Raw genomic sequence first — 20,317 nt, forward strand, 5'->3', positions numbered from 1 at the left:
TCAAATTTATAAAAGGCTTGTTTTGGCCCTTATTCCAAAATGATGGGGCCATCACTCCCAACATCAACACCAACCTTCTTTTTGTGGTTTGAAACCTTGCGAAATTTTATAAAGATCAAACAATACGTTAGTTATTGCATGAAAACCAATGGTCTGCTAAATATGACACAGATGACAGTGTCATATCATTATACAACTTCAATTTTTTTGTGGTCCTTTAAAAGTATAAAGGACAGATAATTAAAACTAAAATGATGAAATACCAAAAAAAAAAAATGATGAAACATCAGTTTTTTTTGTTCAATAATACCATATGGAATACTCCAAGCTAAATGTCAGTTTTGCTAAATCAATTCATCTACTGAATTAGTAACAAAGGAGCTTAAACTCTGTGGTCATTTAAATAGACACCTTAACTCAGGCAGTTAAACAGCTGTTGGAGAATTATTCCTTCACATAAAAAAAAAATTACCTGTTAGGAATTTCAGTAGATGACCATTGGAATGAAGTAGAAAAAAAACCTCCTGTACTGGTGAAATCAATGTTCAAATAACAAATTCTGTTTTCCCATTTGTTATAGTTCTCTAGAAATTTACATCATCATATTTTTAGAGGGAAATAAGTCCTGAAAAAATTCTGGATAATGTGACCATCCTGTTGCAAATCTTGTAGTTTTTATTTTTATGTAATAAAAGAAATGTTTAGTGTTTTTTTTTTACATTAGCTAATGCACATTTCCAAAACCTTTTGAAATTTAATCATTGTAATTTCAGTAAATATGATGAGAAGTTAGTCCAAGTCTTTGTATAGTTTCAGCATGTGGATGTCCAATAGCAATAAAATTTATACAAAAATGATTCAGCTCAATCATTCACCATTAAGTCGATACCATTAAGTTATTCCACTTACATCTCAGAGCTTAAATGAATATGCCTATTTAAATGACCACAGAATTTAAGCTCCATTTTACTTATTCAATAGATGAATTTATTTAGCGAAATTAGTATTTACATTGGGCTATTCCAGTTCAACATGGTCAGCAGTCACAGTCAACTCACTGTAATAGTATGCATATGCACAACCATGATACATTAAAAAAATCAATAAATTTGAAACTTTTAAGTACTGACCGTTAAGTACACATTTTTAACTACTGCCACTTTAAGAAAAAAAATGGAAATAAAATTTGTATGCTTTATGTCAAAGTGAAGTAATAGTTGCTTTCAAAAAATAAATCCTGTTAATTTCATATATAAGTAGTGAGCCACATTCACTCAAAGAGAAGTATGCATTGTTCTTACTTTTTAAATTATTTTATGCAAGTTTTTGAAGAATCAGGCAAAATGGGAAAAATTCAAAGATGCTTTCTCTATTTGAAAAGACTATTATTTGATCCCTGCATCATTGGATTTGCTCAGAATTTTTTCAATAGAATGTTAGAAAAGTGAGGATTTTGACAACATTATCTGCCCTTGAAATGTTCATTTTCAATGCATTTCAATGAAAAAATAACTCAATATACCTAAATGGTATTAAAAATCTTGCCTTTTCTCCTTGATTCTGATGGTGCAGATTGTCAAAACTTTCAAAACAGTGGTTTTTTTTCATACAATGTTTCACCCACTGCCTGATTCATACAGAGATTGGAACTTAATATACAATGTATTCCACAATTATGATTTGGTATTTTCATAAATATATAAGAAAAAATTGAATTATTAGTGTTTGTGTGATTTACATTGGATATAAAGCTGTTTTTTTCTTAACAATATGAATACATACAGACAACTGAAAGTTTCAGTACAATTATCATTAATATAGTACTACTTTTAATAAATAAATAAATAAATAAAGGAAAGCTCTTAGAAAATGAAGAAAAACACAACATTTATTAAAACTTTTATACAGCAGAGCATTTTTATCCAATATAAAATCTAACAATTTGAGCTAAGTTGTACAAACACAACTGAAGTACAATAAAACAACAAATAAAACAAAAATACAATTGCGAAATTAAAAAGACACTGTATTTCTTAAGTAGCTCTTCAGCTAAGGATCATGCAAAATGTGATTCATGGGTAAAAAGCCTATATTTTTTTTTTTGATATTTTGTTTGAAATGTCATAGTAAACAGAAATTAACATGTGGTTTTTCATATAACCCATGCTCTTAGGAGATAAAAATTGTAAAGAATGCACTGTAGATTTCAAAATTAAGGGAGATAACTCTGTAAATGACACTCAAATACAATAGAATCTACTGGATTTTCAATGTTGATTATCTCCTAAGAACAGGCAGATTTGAATGAATAATTACACATTTCATAGTATAGACCCATAAAACAACTTAATTACAAAAATAAAAATATGTAGCCTTTTTGGGGTGTATCACATTTTTCAGATTTTGCATGATTCTTACGAAGACAGCTATTTAAAAAAATGTAGACAAGTTCTATAAAATTAATTATATACAAGGTATTTTCTTTATGGATTGCACACTTAAGTACATGTTTACTAAGATTCATAAACTTTATCAAAATCTGCATACAAGTCAGATTTGAGTTAAAAGGCAAATAAACATGTTTTTTACTGTTCGTGTAATAACAATTGTCCAAAAAATAAAAAAAATAATTTATTTGAAAAACAAACTTAGAAGATCCTAGATAGTGTATAGATTATTGTTGAGCACCAAGATTGATTTTGTCTTAAGCTAGTATGGCAAGACATTCAATCCAATTAATATGTAATAATCTCTATTTTTGTTATTTGCCAATTACATTGCTAATGTTCGCATTCAAAGCAGTTTCTAATATCTGCTAAAATGTTAACCTCCTGGCTAATGTGATAAAAAGTATTGCTCCCATCAAAGAAGTTCGTTTACAGCAGATGACTGGTGCAAATTCATTTTGATGTCATCAAAACAAGCTTACAGACAAGTTTTTTTTCATTTTGATAAGAATTAGCTCATACCAAAATAAAAGGTCATTAGAACTATATTTTATTGCATTTTGTGTCAAAACTACTTTTAAATTATCAATGGGAAATTTTAAATTTAAAATTCTAGGCAAGCCTTATTAAGCTTTAATTTACAAAAAATAACAATCTGGGTTCAAGAAATATGATTTAACAATTAATGCAGTGTGATATTCTATATTGATCAATCAATCAGTACTAAGAAAAATTCACAAGAATATTCAACAAGAATAATTTAGTCCAAAAACTACCCCTCTAACACAAAACATCAAAAAACTTAATTTTGTTATTACAAACTGAAGATAACCATAACTTAAAACAAACTTATAAATAAACTTATATTTTTGTAACCTACCATGGAACTACAGTGAAGCCTGCCAGAATCCAAACCCATTTTGAAAGATTTGTTCCTCTCACTAAAGGACAAGCAAATTCCCATTTTTAGCTAAGTTAGATATCCTTATTTGTGATGACATAACAGTGGCTGATCCAGGCGGAGGGTGCAGGGGGTTGGCACCCATCCTTTTTATTGGAAAATTTGTCATTTTCTTGTGTGAAATTGACAAAAAATGGCAAATAATGTCCTATGACCCCCCCTCCCCTTTTTCTGAGGAACCCCAGCTGGCACCCCTCCTTTTCAAAGTGTCTGGATCAACCCTAGCGCAATAAAACATTTTATGATGTCCTGTAAAAACAAAGGAATTTCTGAAAGAGCATTCTAAATTGGCATACTAATCACAAAATTCATTTTAAAGTGAGAAAAACAATCAAAAACCATTAGAAATTGCAAGTGTAGGAAATTTCAGACTAGATAAGATCTTCAATTTGAAATCTTATCCTCGGGTGTCTGAGATTTCTTGGCCTTGCATTCTCAGCAGTTTTAGTTTAGATTTTTATCTGGACTTGGTTTTACACAAGTTCTAAATGCACTGTAACTGATATGAAAGGACTTAAGAAATGTACTGGTCAGAGAGTAGATCTCGCCATTTTAAGACAGAAGCAATTCTTGCCAATCTGCTCACCAAAATTTCATTCCGAACTGAAAACTGTAGTATGATAGCCCATTTTTGAGAGCAAAATATCAGCAATCCACTGAACATTTTTTTAATTAAATTTTGGGCATAAATTTGTTTCACTGGAGAGTACGAAAAATTACTTGGTAACAGATCTACTCCTTGACCAGTATGGTTAAGAAATGTTACTGGTTTATTCAGGATTGGTTTATACAAGTTTCACTGTATTTCCAAAAATATTTCCCTAGTAAAAACCTAAAACTTGCAGATATAAAACAAGAAAAAGACTCAGTCCTGCTAAGATTCCATCATATCTGTTGGTACTTCCATATATCTATATTGTTGTCTCTGTCTGTTGTAAAGACAACACATAAATACAGCCAGTAAACCTAACAGGAATATAATACAGCCCATCACTGAATAACTTATCACATTGTCTGAAATGAAAAGCAATTTAAGTAAGTCTTTGTCTGCAATTAACTCCAAACCATATTCTAAAACAACAATGATAATACAGTAAAATGTTCAAACCTATAATTTGAATTTTCCAGATATTTCCATAAATATCTCCTGTCAGCATGGAACATTCATGACCAATGGCACACAGTCAACACATATAATCCATGTAATGCATTCAGTCTTCGTGAAACACACCTACGATCCAGTCTACAAGTCATGATATGGATCATATGGTGTTTATCAAGTAAAATAGAATCTGAGTACTCATATGACACACATTATTGCTACACCCAAACTGATACACACCTATGATTAACAAAATGTACTCAAGTCAATATAATTCAACACAATGAATAAAACTGATTACAAACTAATACTACTTGTACCATAGAAAATAATACACAATGTAAAAAAAAATAAATAAACAGAACAAAATCAAAACAATGCAAAACTGACAAAATTGGGAAGTTTAAAAAAACATGTCCTGTGCTGTAAAATTCTAAATGTGCACATGTACATGTACACGATTGGCAAATTGGATACACAAAGTTTATTTCATTCATGTCTAATGATGTTGTGTTAATAAAAAAAAAAAAATATTGGTCTTTAAAACAGGACTTGAAATATGCAATGCAACTCACTGATTATGTCAAGTTTTGCTTCCTACAATCCATTACTTTCAAACTTGTGGAAAAATGCAATTTTAATAGAATTAGAATTTTTTTAAAATGTAGATGCTTCTATAACATTCAAATACTGTTCTGATACTGATACTGTTATACTCACTTCTAAAAATAATCTCTTCAGGGTTTGAAAGACCACATGCTCTATTCCAGTCATACACCATTGAGTCATTCAATAGATTAAAAAACTGTTCTAAAGGACAAAACTCCTTGCATCCTATTAAAAGAAATTAATTATTTTCATCAAACCATATATGAAAGTAGAAGATTTCTTACTTTATCTTATAGTTTGCATGAAATGGTGTTTCAATGTATGGACAGAAAATATAAATGGGGAATAAACTTTATTTAGTTTATTTAAGTAAAAACCTAAACAGAACATAAGAAATGTTTCTAATTATTTAACAGGTTATACCAAATAATCTGGTTTATGAATATTTACACTTATTATCCGTGGTTTATAAAAGTCTAAAGTGGCTTAAACCAGGTAATTTTGAGTAATATATTTAAGTGCATATGTACTAAAAACATTCCTTATAATTTCATTTCTATTAGATTCCAGTCCAAATATTGAGAATTGATTCTTGTTGTTTAGTCAAGGATTATTTGAATCCCGGACTGTGAACCAGTCAACGATAATGACGTCATAGTACCAAACCTGGTGGTACAAAATAACCTGCTCTGCCCAAAGAGAATCAAGCAATCAGAAAGCTTGATACATAATACTGTCTTATCATCTCATAGTTTTAAGTTATATCAAGTACATTTGGTTGTACATGTATTACTAAGTTTGCAGTAGGCATAGGTAGCATGAGCAACACATACTGGTAACATACCAATTTTCACAATTTTGGTGGTTGACAGAACATTGTGAAAAATAGTACATGCAAAATCTATTTTTAACATTATTTAAAGCTAATCATATTTTTGAAACCTCGAAAATTGACCTGTGCGAATATGTTCACTTGACGGGATCCGCGAAAATTAACAACCATGAAAATTAATACAGTAAATACTATCTACCTTACATGATGGTGCACTAAATATACTGTATATGGCACTTCTAACATTCTTACCAGGAATCACAAGAGTAATGTTTTGATCGAGATCTGTATTGTTCTTGTATAGAATTCTGACAGTATGATCCTCATGCAATTCCATCATCACACAGGAAGAGTAAGGTGGTGTTAGCTCATTAAATATCTTCATAGTCCCCAACAAAGCTGCTAATGTTGAGTCATGCTAAATAAGGGAGATTAGCAGGATTACATGCCAGATCATATTTTACAACATTAAAGGAGGGCATAAAGAGCTGGAGAAAGAACATGCTACCACAATATGGAATTTAATTTTACATCAAGATATTCTCTAAATGAGCACTTGTAATGTAGAATTATAAAGACATTATTTTGTCAAAGAGTAAATTATAAAAAAAAAAAAAAAACACTGCTTTTTCACTGAAGTATATACTAATATCAGATGTTCAAAGGTCTTTAGACCACATGTGTGGTAAAGCCTGGTGATAAAGATAAGACCAACATCAAAGACTTATGGCAGTATTATTTTCGACATCCGAGACAACTACATCAATTTCTGTCTTAAAATTGAGATGAAATAAATGTCCTAAAGATCAGACAAAACATAAAATCACTTAAAATGTATGTCATTTTGACAAATTTTTTCCAGACAGACGGACAAGGTGCTTCCATTGAGTGGCAGTATAATCATGATAATAATATTCACCCATTCATTCATTCAAGTTACAATTATCTTCAATAAGTTCTACTTCACTGCCCAAAAACCAGTGTTGTCCTTCGGTTAATACACCATTAGGCATTTGCCGTCATGCATAGTAATACTTTGTTATGAACATTTACTTTTAATTCTATGGGTGGTGGGGTATTAAATAATGTGCTGTCTAACCCTCCCATACACTTTTTCTTGGAATAGCCCTCGCTGAATTCCGCTAAAAGGCGGGGAAAAAATATGCCTGTTTTATACTTACTGCTGAATACACCATCAGTTTCTGTGTTAAATTCTGAGGAACAGTAATTTTTGTCAGCATATTTATATACATTGTCCTCAACAAAGTACCTAAGTAAAAAATAAATAAAATCTTAAAAATCTGATTAAATGAAAATAAGATGACATTAAACTGAGAATACAAAAACAACTTAATAACATTTTGAACATAAAAATAACGTATAGAGTTTGTTTGTTTACAAAAAGAGACTATAGCACTATCATTGATGATACAAGATCATTTTATCTAAAGTGAGCTGGAACAGCCAATGTGAGAAAGCAATCTGAGTGAAGACAATCTGAGTGAAGACAATCTATACAACTCTGTTTTGCCACTGACGTCAGGCAAATATATCCTCCTTGATCTACTTTATTAAACTGATATCTACATGTACATTTATTAAACCTTTTTGTAATATGATTTTAGCCTTTGCCAATAAGGATGGAGCTATTAATAACACTTGGCTTTTCATCACTGATGCTGACCAACTGTGCATCTGCTATACTATAAAAATTCAAATAATCATTTCAAAGACACGTCACTTCCAAAAGAACAATTTTGAGCCATTCATGTTACTGATAGGGTGTTGTCCTTACTCCCCATTACTGGCTGCTGACTGGAATTTCACTACACGTACTCATCAAATCAAATAAGCTTAATTTTAAGTCAGCACATTCAAGACAATACAACATAAGCTCTTAGGAGCTTTTATAACCGACATAAGATACATAAATAGCTATACAGTACATAAATGTAAAATATATTGACAAAACAATAAGACAAACAGTTATAATAAGACAAAGACACATACAGCATACAAACAAAAAACAAAAGCAAAGCAAGCAAAGGAACTTAAAGCATAGAAGCAGAAACAAAACAAAAATACAATCAACAAAAAAATGGTTTCAGGGTTGCTGTTCCAGGCATATGTTACCAGTAGCTATATGTTATCCATCTTGGTTACCAGTATACCTTCCTCAGGTTAATATCATGTTAGACAAAAAATGATTTCAGTGTTTCTTAGGTTAAAGGTTAAATTTTTATAGTTCAGCCTGTACTACTTACTTACCTCCTTTCATAGAAGCTAATTCATGAGTAGGAAACCAAAGCATGGCATTATAGTGATTATGTAAGTCGTTCAATCTTTCTAAAGTGTCACCAGCCATCACCCAGCCAGGCTGTGTTAGGTTGTGTTGTTGCTGGAAAAGATTTTAAGACGTTTCATTCTCATGCCTTAACTTTGTCATATAAAATGTTGATCCAATGCTCTTCTACATACGAATTTGTTATGGTGAAGGACAATAATTCAATCAAACACACAAGGTTTGTATAATATCAGGTAAACAATATTATATGATAAAATACTTCAGCATTTGAGATTACCTAAATATCAAGAATAAAATATCCAAATAAACTAATATCCTACCTCACAGTAAATTGTATCAAGTATTTGCATCAATCCCTCAAATGTGGCTGGCAAACCAGAGTTTTTGGCAACATACGAGACTAAATCCTGCAAAATGCAAGTGATAAATTTTCCTTATAAAACAAATATCTTGCATTAAAAACTTCTGTGTTTCCATAAAGTTACTTTCTAAGTGTAAAAATAGAATAGAAAGATATCTCCACATTTAAATTTTAAACTAGTCTAATTCAAAGTTTGAATCATGAAAAATATAACAACACCCAATGTATAACGTACATTGTCAATTTAATGCACCTGTGTCACTCGTATATTTCTGATGTATACAAACTTATCCATTCAATGACTTTCAGGATTAAATTCTAAGTGAAGACCTAGCCTATTTTAAAAATTAACAAATTTATAAACACCACTGAGTATTTCTCAGTTGCATCCAGCATAGAACTAAAACAAACCTTAGTATCCTTCTTCAATTGTAGAATTTTTGGGTCATGATTCATAAAATATTCTCTTTTGGTGTCAAAGGTCGGGCAAGGAGCATCATAACGAAGGAGCTACAATAAAAAGTATGTAATAAAAAACAAACTGATAAAATATACACAATTAAAACTCATATGTACATGAAGTATAAAAACACCTTCATGTGAATGTTAAACGTAAGCTCTCCAGTTAAATGTTTATACAAATATAGTAATTAAAAAGGAACAACAAATAAATTATTCAACATCAAATTTCTAGTTAAGGGTCATAATTTCTCATGGCCAGGCAATATTAACTATGTCTGTTTTACAACTCAATTCAATACAGTATCATATTAATTATGCAGTGCATGTCAAACGATGTGTGATACATGTACTACACCTATTTTAATGTAACAGAAGAGCATGATTTGACTCAAAATATTATATTCCCCCAATGAGGATCAAACCCTAAACCCCTCAGTGACGAGCCAGGGATAAACTGATTCAGCTAAAGAATTAATCCTTTAGCCAAGTAAATTAACTGGCTATTTTACTCTCACTACCTACTACAACTCAGGTAGGCCGTCCTGTCACATTAAGCAGAAACAGAAAAATATGCCACCAATATTTTATATTCATTACTTATAATAAGGAATTCAGCAAAATAATTAACAATTTCGATTGGCTACATGTATTTACTAATAACAGTTAACAAAAGAACTACCGGTATACAGTCAAACCTGTATTAAGCAGTCATTTTTGGGAACACTCAAAGTGACCTTTATAGAGAGGTGATCATTGAAATGAGGTCACATTGTCAAATTGTGATGTAGAAAGACTTTGATGTCAGCATATAATCCCATATTCACTTAGATTGTATTATCTGCGATTATCATAATATTACATGTATTTAACTTTCATTTTCAGATGCAGATTAATGTATACCAGGGGGAAAAAAATTATTCAAAATATCATTCAGATAAAAATATATGACAATAAATAACAAATTGTTTATTTTCTCATTTCACATTTTATGTTTATGTTCACCGTCTACTTTATTTTCAATATCCTCCATAATTTCTGCTTTTCTTTTGGCAATTTGAGTAATTTGTGTTTTTCCGACACTCATTTCCTTTGCAACGGCACAGGCACTTTTTCCACTATTTAGATTTTTTATTGCCTCATTTCTTTCGATAGGTGTCAAAATTTTCTGTTTCTGAGACTTTTTGTCGCAACTCAAACTTTCATAATTAAACTGAAGACTGAAGTTTTTACGACGTAATCACCATTCAGTGAGTGAATTGTAAATGTATCTTTAATTTTGTTTTCATTGCAATATTGAGTTAATCCCTTCGACAACCTAATTATCTATATTGACATGGCACTATTATCAGGTCATGTGATAAACCAAAAAATAGGTGACCACTGGCCGTATTAGGGAGGTGACCACTGATTTGAGTTCAAATATATAGAGAAAACACTTAGGTGAGTTTTAAAATGACCGGTAAGTGAAGGTGATCGGTGATTTGAGGTGACAGACAGAGCAGGTTTGACTGTATGTATATTTACATACACGGTCTTCAGGCTCTGGTACAGTGTGTACAGGAATGGGTTGCCAAGTTATATTTTTGTTCCAGGTCTGATTTTTTGTAGGTGGATACAGCCCAGCCAGCATACAATAGGCACTCATTAAGGTTCTATCCACATCAGTACTCCGTACATAGACCTACAAAGAAATTAACGAACACTTCAGATTCAATCAACAGTATCTCTATAAATGGTTACTCTAAACCAACTGAGTTTTGTAATTCTAGAAAGGATGGAAAAGTTGAGCATATAACTGTGTGCAGTTATTGCAGTTATAATACAAATACTGTAAAAGTACTACTGTTTGTGGGGTTCCAATGTTCGTGGTTTTCGTGGTTAGGCCAAACTACGAAATATGGCTCCAAACAAAAAGGAGCTTTCCATGGATGTGTATACTAAAAACCACAAAACTGATAATTTAAGAATCCATGAACTTGTGTTTCTTCCCTAATCCACAAAAATTGGTATCCATGAATTAAAGTACTTTCTCAGTAGTATAACCAGGCAGGTAATCACAAAAAATAGATCAGTGTAAACATGCATTATACTCTAATAAGATGAAGCAAGCATACCTGCAAAATGGTTTACTTAATAGTTGAGACAGTTAACTAAAAGGCATGTATACATGTATATAATGGTAGTTTTTTATTACTCGACTCCCTGAGACTTCAAATTATTCATGAAAATAAAACTGTATATACTACATGTATAAGTATAACAATAATTAATCTATTTATTTCTACACAGTAAAGGGAAGGTATATGAGACAAAATAAAAAAATCTTTTTCTATTACTTATGGAAATGGACATTCTAATACAACATTGGTTGTTACAAGGAATTTCATTGAATAGCATCATAAATTTCAGAATGTCAATTCCATGACTGACTGCAGGTCGCAATTCTAAATGCATACATGTGTAGAGTTACTTTTAAAGGTTTTTAATGGTTATTTATATAAATATATTTGACAGTTACATTAGAATGGAGATACCTGATAACCATATTGTATTTGAAAACTTGGAGTCGTCAATCTAGAACATCTGTGTACTGGTAATGCATACATGATGCCAGTAAACTCGATTCACCACCGTAAACCCTTGATTGACGATTCCAAATCTTCAGATACAATTTAGTATGTGATCAATCTTGGAAATCTTGGACCAGAAAGTTAACTAGAACAACGCTTATAACATACACACATGATGATAAAAATCAAAATATTCTTACATCTTTCACATTGAAAGTCTTGTCTAGGAAGTTTAGGTTGTCCATGTAATGGTTCCTGATATACTGTCCAAGATGGTACTCTTGTTGTTTTCCTATCTGTAGAAATATTCAAATTGTTCAATATTGGTAGGTATAGATTCTTAAAATATTAAGTGTACAGTGCAATTAAAAAAATTGAGTAACTGTCTTTGTAGAAATCATGAAAAAGAGAATTAAGTGGTTAATTAAAATGGTTACTTATTTTCATTTTTGCAATTAACCAGTAAGCTTTAGGAAATTTATTGAGGGAACAGACAGATATTGACCAATAAAATTTGCTCCTCTAAAACAAAAATTCTATAAGTAATAATTTTGAGAAACTTCATGCAAGAACTAAAAGTAGGTCAATGTCTTTTCTAATCTAAAATGATAAGTGTCTTCAATGAAAGAGTTAATGTCATCCATTTAGAATTATAAAAAAAAATCCTTACTTTTGTCAATTCTCCAAGTCCATCTTGCCATGTACTCTCTTGGTATGGATCCTTTGGATATATTCTAACAGGACTTCTGTCACCATGACGATACAACTATGGAAACAAAAAGCAAAATGAAAGTTAAAAAGAAGATATTCACGGTTTGTAGATTCTTTAAAGAGAAATACATGAAAAATTTTCTTTTGTTTCTGAATATAAAAAATCATTACAGCTAAAGCATCATAAAATAATGTTAAATAATTGCAACATGTCATAATACACTCCTGTATATAAATGGAATTATGACAGGACTAGGTGCTGTTTATGTTTAAACCATATAAAAGCACAGTTGGAGGCATGAGAGTACAGATGCACCTCTGAACATGAAAAAAACTGCTACAAACTTAAAGGTAGGTGACCACAGGGAGGCGTGGATGGGGTGAGGAACTGGTCGGAGGGTGCGTGAGTATCCCTAAGAAAAGTGGTCTGTTGCCTAAAAACGGTCATTTATGGCCATTATTTTTCGTCATTTTTCAACGGATATGGTGCACACCAGAGGCTAGACAATGTCCAAAGTGCAATATTCCAAAGCTTGTTCCCTTTGATGGTCATTTTAGCCAAAAATTGTTCATTACAGTCGTAAGTGGGAGGTCAGGGGTCCCCAGAGGGGTCATGAGAAAAAATGAGGAATTTTTGCAACATATGGCTTCAGATTGGCCTTAAAGGGGAAGTGGTAAGTATATCAGGCTGACATTGTGGGAGTGGTGAGACATATATTATTCTATAGAAACCAGGTGAAATGAAGCACTATGGGTCCATTCTGCTGATGACAAGAATTGAGGCTACCCCTAAAAAAATCTTTGTGTTGCCTTCTTAAGTCATGACCTCTCATTCAGATGTCAAGTCTCTATTTTTTTATGAAACTCTGTATCAGATAGCCTCATTTTAAAGGACATTCACTCTGCTTGCATATGAAATCAAACTGGTTTCCAAAGCTAAAAATAAAATTGCTAGAACCCAAAAATCTGAAAGAGTAATCAAGGGAACCAAGGTTCTAGCAGTAATCAAAATAATCAAAAGAATGTAATCCAGGGACAAAGACTAGACATGGAAAACAGACAAACACAACAAAGAATATAAAGTAACCAAAATAATACATACAAAATAACAAAAGTAAATGAGCAACTCGGACTCCACTAAAAACAGGGAGCATGGACCAGGTGCACCAATAGGGTAAGCGTCCTCTGCTTTTCTGAAAACCTCTGAACAGTTGCTCATGAAAAGTCAAGTCTGGGGTAGGCAAAAGAGGAAAGGAAAACTATGACTGTGGAAAAAATCAGTTTTCATGGTGCAGATGGATACACCGTAACGATCCAGGAATTCATGACGACGACTGTAAAACTTCTGTAGTGATGACTTCAATCTTGCATCAACATAACCCTTGATCCAGAAACCTAACTATAAGAAGTTTAGTGCAATACAACAAGTTTGCATAGTTACGGCAAGCACTGTCATAGCATATGAGTTGTGATATGAAAACTCCATACACAGGTGCTGAATGGATGTTGCTACAGATGAAAGGAAAGTTGACAATTCTGAATGAAAAATCTCATGTTTGTCGTAAAGTTTGGTGTGTATATTTTTTGGGACCCATATCATATCGTATTCTTGCTTTTATTATTTTCCTTTTTGGACCCTCTACCAATTTGCTTCCTTCAGAAGCATATCAGCTAGCTAGTCCCAGTTACCAGGATATCAAGTGATTCTGCCCATAATAGAATCAGCATTAAAATTTCATAAGTGTTTCAAAAATGCAAGCTTTTTAATACTAATAACGAAAAATGAAAAATGAACAAAAACAGCTCCAGGAATTTAAAAAAAAGTCAACTTCTTTTTCATTTTGTTAGTGTCATATATTTCGATAATAATCATTGGATTGTGACTTCATCTTATTACAGGTTTATACACATGATAAATATAAGAAAATATCTTAAGGAAACATTCGTGATTTATCTGATGAGCTGAAGATTCCCATCAATAAAAAGTTACACAGGTCGGAGGATCACTTATCGTGGAGATTTCCATGAAAGTCTGAAAAATGTTTATTTACTTACAATTTGAAGAAGTATCAAATCACATTCTAAACAAGGGAGGATGAAAAACAGAATAAACAGACGACAAATTATTCTACGTGACATTCTGCGGAGTTGCCTCCCTTCATAGAAAATAAAACAGAACAATCTATATTAAATACCGCCAACCCGGTTCCCCCCAAAAAACACATTTGTTCATTTAAAAAAATGTTTGCAGTCCTTAATTTAGTCATCAGCTATATTATTACAGAGGAGAGGCATTTAGAGAATTTCACTTACTTTGATCCAATAATATCATTTATCTAATGACCAGATTTAAATTACACTTGGTAATCATAATGCATTGTTGATAGATGATTTTTTTTTCAGGATTCAACTTGAACATTCATTTTAGGGACTGCTAGACCATTTCCTTCTGGAGGGGGAGGCTAGGAGTTAGAATTTATTTTTGCAAAATTTTTTTTTCTTTTAAAAAATAATATTTGTCAGTCTGTATTGACTGGTAAAGGGGATATTGAATCATATTTTTATTGCTAAATGTAAAATTTGGAATAATTCCATTTTTTTTCTCCAAAAATTATCCCAGCACCCCATCCTTTCTGTAAAAATGTTTGGTACCTTATTATGCACTATTGGAGAAAATTCAGGTCATCATTTGTGACTACAAAAAATGAAAATCTAACAATTCTATATAGCTGAGCAATTGTTCTCTCCTGCAGTTCAATAATACTTAAATATTTATAACTACGGGAAAAATTATAGATATCTCATTATCAAGGTAATATTGCTATTTAAATTAACTGTGTAGATCAAACCTATTATATGGAGCATTTTTTTTTCTGTCATCTTGCAAAATCATACAGAAGTATGTATTTTCAATCAGAGTAAATATTTAAGTGTTTGTTTGTTTGTTTGTTGGGGTTTAACGTCCGAGCAGCAATATTTCAGCTATATTCAGACGATGAACATGAAATTGATGATAAAATGAACATGAAATGATGATGAAATGAAAAAGGGATGGGACACAAGGACAATGGGGTCGAGAAATTTTGATGCCACTGGAAATAGGGAGAGGTGGGTAGGGTCAGGCAATTTAGCCTCCTGTGGCGGAGCCCTATGGTTCCTACTCCAGGAGAATACCACAGTAGGGTTCTTTAACGTGCGAGGAACGTGGCATCTTTCCATACACGATGCACCACCATGGTTTGCGGTTAGGTTTTCCGTATTATAGCCTGATAACCCCAGCATGTAACGCGCCAGGGGTACCCCATTTCACCACCTGGGGCACACATCCCAGTTGCTTTGTAGGCAGAGTGCCCTAGCCCCCAGCTAGGGTTCTGAGCACTCTTTAGTCGCCTTTTACAACATGCTTAGCACTGCTGCAGGCCTATTCTTGTAACACCCGGACCTGCACAGGGTTTAAGTGTTTGAAATGAAGCCGAAAAAAATGTCTTTTTTATCATGCTGAAAGATTTTTTAGCATAAACCTTTATATTTAGTAAAATTAAAACATTAATTTTAAAAACAGTCTTCTACAGGGGAGATAATTGGGGAAAAATGTTCTATAGAAATGAATTTTTTTAATATTATAAGAAAAAAAGCTTGTGACCTCCAATATTAAATTTGTAAAAAAAATAATGCCTAAATTAAAGCTTAATTATCTCATGAAGTTGTGTGACCTTTGTTTTTTTTTCTTAAAATTTTACATTATGTTCATTCATTATATAGTCTATGAAGGTTATGGATTATAAAGCATAAATGAATAAGTGAACTTTTAACATCCAAAACAGGTAAAAACAAGAAATAACACTTCTTTATTCTAATTCTATAGAGAACTCAGCAATTAGTTGCTCGTAGAAACAGACTTTATGCATGAGATAATCCATAAATTTCACACGATTGACTTGTTACACCACAAAAAGAAAAAAGGTCATCTTTGAGAAAAATTGGGAAAAATCTATCTACTTAGAGTATTTGGTATGATCTTCAATAAAAAGAATTTTTTATATAGATAGAATATACTTATAGCATGTATTAAAATAGTATCGGAAGCAAGAAGTTTTTTTTTATGTTAAGTTAGCTTGTAATCACTATATGCATGTGACCAATTAAGTAGCACTCCAGCTAAGAATTATGCAAAATGTGATTCATGGGTTAAAAGCCTACATATTTTTATTTTTGATATTTTGTTTGAATTGCCATAGTAAACAGAAATAAACATTCAATTTTTCATATAACATGTGTTCTTAGGAGATAACAATTATATAGAATGCACTGTATATTTCAAAATTAAGGGAGATAACTCTGTAAATGACACTCAAATGCAATAGAATCTATTGGATTCTCAATGTTGGTTATCTCCTAAGAACAGGTAGATTTGAATGAATAATTATACATTTCATAGTATAGACCCATAAAACAACTTAATTACAAAAATTAAAAAAAATATGTAGCCTTTTTTGGGGTATATCACATTTTTCAGATTTTGCATGATTCTTACAAAGACAGTTACTTATAGTTTATTGCATTTGATATGAGATCGTAATACTGGTACATCTGAAGTTGCATTTACGTTCAAATTTTTGTTCTGGTAGAATGATCTATGACTAAGTAATGGCCCTTGAACTTGTGTAATTTAGATAAATTTTCATTCATTTTTTTAATTCAGACATTCTTTCTGGTATTGGCTTAATTTAAGGTATACATGATGTAAAAGCAATATCTAGCTGGTTACAATTAAAGTTCAAATTTTGTTCAGGTTCAGTGATGTTTTTCTTTTTGCTCATTCCTCATGTGTGACAAATATAACCTAAAGACAGTTTTCTTTGAAACAAATAAAACAAAAAACATCTCAATGTTTGTGATTTTAATACATGAAATATTTGCTGCATGGGTATAAAAATAAAATTACTTTTTGTTTCCAAATAGAAACAAAACAATATCACAGATAAGTTCAATATCACTGAGAAAGTAATCAATAGCAGCTAAATGCTCTGTAAATACATGGCAAAGCCTAAAAACAAATATGATGATCAATTCTAAGAACCATAAAAAGAACAAAAAGTTTTACATTCAACTTTTAAGAGGCAAAAAAGCTTTAAATTGTAATCCTATGTAACTTGATTTGTTCAGTGCTATTCTTCCAATCAAAAATTAATCTATCCGGTATATATTTATATACAACTAATTAAACATTAACCTATAAATGTCCTAGCATAGCTGAGTAGGACGAACAGAAAAGCACAAAATCATGATTATTGGAAATCAACTTCCTTTTAAATCTTTGAAAGTTGAATTTATTCAGACTTTCAGATCAATAGTAACTAAGTGGGTTTTTTTTTCCTGTACAAACAAAGACATCGATGGAAGATCTAATATCAACAAACACATCCAGAAAGGTGACTGAATACAATCAATGTAATATAAATAAAACAATGAACAATAACTTAGTATACGCACTATAAATAACCAATTCAACTGAAGTCAAACATGAGAATTCTAACATACATATAATTATATCAATGAGATGGATCATTAAAAACAGTATGGTATATGTTGTGAACACATGAGGGAACTAAGTACCTGTTCAAAATAAACACTAAGTCAAATTCATAGAGATTTTGATCTTTCTATCTTAATTGACTTGGTATTATGATATATTGAACTGCCCATTATAGCAGCTAGCAGGTAATTTTCACAGGGTGTTAAATTTTGGCATACTGGTAATTAATCAGCATGTCTGAAAAAAAATCAGCAAAATACATTCTCTGGGTAAAAGTACTTAGTGTACTACTTACATCTGCCAAAATTAGAAATGCCCAACATTTTTCATATATTTTTTGGCCTCTAAATCACCAAATTTTACCTGCCAAATAATCTGCCATATGGTAAATGATATGGAAGATGATTACGAAAATCATATAATGAGTTAATGCACAACAACTGAAAACAATTATGACCGAGATCTTTCCCTCACATGAAATCACCTCGCTGCTGTTACATTAAATTACAAAGAGCATGAAAACTGCTTTTCAACAGCTAAGTGTGTGTGAGAATGGTTTATAACGACAATATAACTATAATTAGACAAGTCTCATTGATGAAAATAATTTAAATTTGTACAGTGTATATACAAAATGAAATATTATGTTTTGAACAATATCTAACCCTTACAAAGCAGCACTACACTTTCACTAAATGGCACTCAAGAAACAGTGAAGTATTTTATAATTATTACACCAAGTGGGGGAGGATCCAGAGATTTTGAAAAAGGGGTTTCAGAAAAAAAGGTGAATTCACAGTTATTATTTGCTCATTTTAGCCCAAATTTTGCACAAATTAGCAAAATTTTCAACCAATAGAGAGAAATCAAACCAGAACCCCCTTGATCTGCTACTGTACATCACAGAAGAGGGTACAGCATAATTTTGCTCCTAACAACCTAATTAAATGGCAGATGAATTTCAACAGGGTGTTGAATTTTTATAGAGGTCACTTTCATACAACCAAATACAAACTTACATTCTCTCATATCATATAGTTTTCATTCAGGAATCCGACTTAAATTTACAGTAAAAATTTCTATTCTGTCAATAAAGCTGTCAGTTTTCTCAACCAAAAAAATATTTCATATTAATGTACAAAAACATGCCTGGAATGTAAATACTCACTTACATCAGAGATAGGCACAGAGAAAAATTATTTTGGCATCAACAATTCATCTTACTTAGATACGTTCAATACATATTCGAGAAGCAATTGAGTTCCTTGTGAAAGACAATACCACTGGAGATTGTTATCAAACCTTAATTTATGCTCTTAACCCTTATACTTAAGGACGTAGACCTAGGGTAAGGGACATAACTCTTGAAAATCATTGACATATTTGTATCATATTCAATTTTACCAGAGCCTATCAAGCTTTCAATTGAAACATAATGAAATCAGACCAAGTTATTTTGATGCTTCCATGATATTGATGTAAAACAGTGAATACAAACGTTCCAATGATTTGTAAGTTTTGTATACTTTACCCTAAGTCTACCTCCTGAAGTTCCAGAACAAGTTTTTAAGCAAACTCATATGCTTCCAAGCACATATAGGCATTGAGACTGATTCTGAAATTGTATTGTAAAAAAAAACTGAGAAAATCACTGAAGCCCCACCTCCCCTTTAGGCCAGTCAGTGCCCCCTCCCTCTTTTCTGAATTTCTGGATCAGCTAATGGAATGTGAATAGGACACTTACTATTTCTAACATCATAAGCATTAATTACATTAAAGAACTGACTCAAGGGAGATAAATCTATCACATTTATGGGAGTGTGTACAAGGGAATATCAATGAAAGACCATGCTTTAAAGAACTTGAAAAGCTAAAAAAATCATTTATGATTGGTGGAGAAGGAAAAGACCCCAGAAAAATACACTCTTATGAAGCTTATTCAAATGTTTGAGGGTGTAAGCTTAATGCAATGTAGCACAGCTCAACATGACTGCTGTTTTAAAATTGGTGATGCTATACTTGCACTTAGATTTGTCTCTAAAAGACCTTTTGATCCCAGAGAAATAATATTATTTTACAGTGGAAAATATATTATTTTTCTCAATTGCAGCCACTAGTGTGAATATGTCAATTGTTACAATTTTAATAATACAAAAAATACATGCACCATAATATCTGATACGAAAAAGTTAACTGATACTGAACATGTAAAAGGATTCATAGTGACACAACAATGACAATTAAACTGTCTTTGCCATTAAAAACTTCCTGAGGTATTTTCCTGTTTATGCAACCAAAGGTACTAATCTATGTTACAAAAGCTCTTCCTGTTCAACCTATTAAATAAAGTAAAATGTATATAGAATAAACACATCCTTTATAAGGCCATAACTAAATAACCTTTGTTTATCAGTCATATTT

The 20,317-nt window shown here is 31.6% G+C and overlaps 3 protein-coding genes across 7 annotated transcripts in view; 1 reads left to right on the forward strand and 2 right to left on the reverse strand.

Annotated features, from left to right (window-relative positions):
* The window catches only part of LOC148625374 (uncharacterized), a 342,046-nt gene that overhangs the window by 185,658 nt on the left and 136,071 nt on the right, over positions 1-20,317 (forward strand). The gene's annotated exons all lie outside the window — the stretch shown is intronic.
* On the reverse strand, positions 1,871-14,542 carry LOC148625383 (lysosomal acid phosphatase-like). The gene is made up of 11 exons (XM_088568862.1): positions 14,416-14,542; positions 12,320-12,415; positions 11,850-11,945; positions 10,608-10,760; positions 9,029-9,127; positions 8,577-8,663; positions 8,220-8,349; positions 7,133-7,221; positions 6,204-6,369; positions 5,231-5,344; positions 1,871-4,422 (listed from the first exon to the last, which is right to left on the reverse strand). The coding sequence occupies exons 1-11, from the start codon at positions 14,497-14,499 to the stop codon at positions 4,283-4,285; spliced, it is 1,254 nt and encodes a 417-aa protein (XP_088424988.1). The 5' UTR covers positions 14,500-14,542; the 3' UTR covers positions 1,871-4,282.
* The window catches only part of LOC148625384 (uncharacterized), a 59,430-nt gene continuing 56,358 nt past the window's right edge, over positions 17,246-20,317 (reverse strand). For all 4 annotated transcript variants that reach the window (XM_088568865.1, XM_088568864.1, XM_088568863.1 and 1 more), the window contains one exon: positions 17,246-20,232. In XM_088568865.1, coding sequence (XP_088424991.1) covers positions 20,209-20,232 — 24 coding nt within the window. In that variant the 3' untranslated portion in view covers positions 17,246-20,208. The remainder of the gene's footprint in view (positions 20,233-20,317) is intronic.

Source organism: Perna viridis, chromosome 2 (genome assembly GCF_037379345.1).
Source record: "Perna viridis isolate PV_CMFRI_1.1 ecotype Kerala chromosome 2, ASM3737934v1, whole genome shotgun sequence".
Classification (NCBI taxonomy): domain Eukaryota; kingdom Metazoa; phylum Mollusca; class Bivalvia; order Mytilida; family Mytilidae; genus Perna; species Perna viridis.

Coding starts and splice junctions, on each gene's coding strand:
- LOC148625383 (XM_088568862.1), bottom strand. CDS start 14,499: ATGTCACGTAGAATAATTTGTCGTCTGTTTATTCTGTTTTTCATCCTC. Junction 12,416..14,415: donor ATTTGATACTTCTTCAAATT/GTAAGTAAATAA, acceptor TTGTTTCCATAG/TTGTATCGTCATGGTGACAG. Junction 5,345..6,203: donor CATTACTCTTGTGATTCCTG/GTAAGAATGTTA, acceptor TTCTTTTAATAG/GATGCAAGGAGTTTTGTCCT.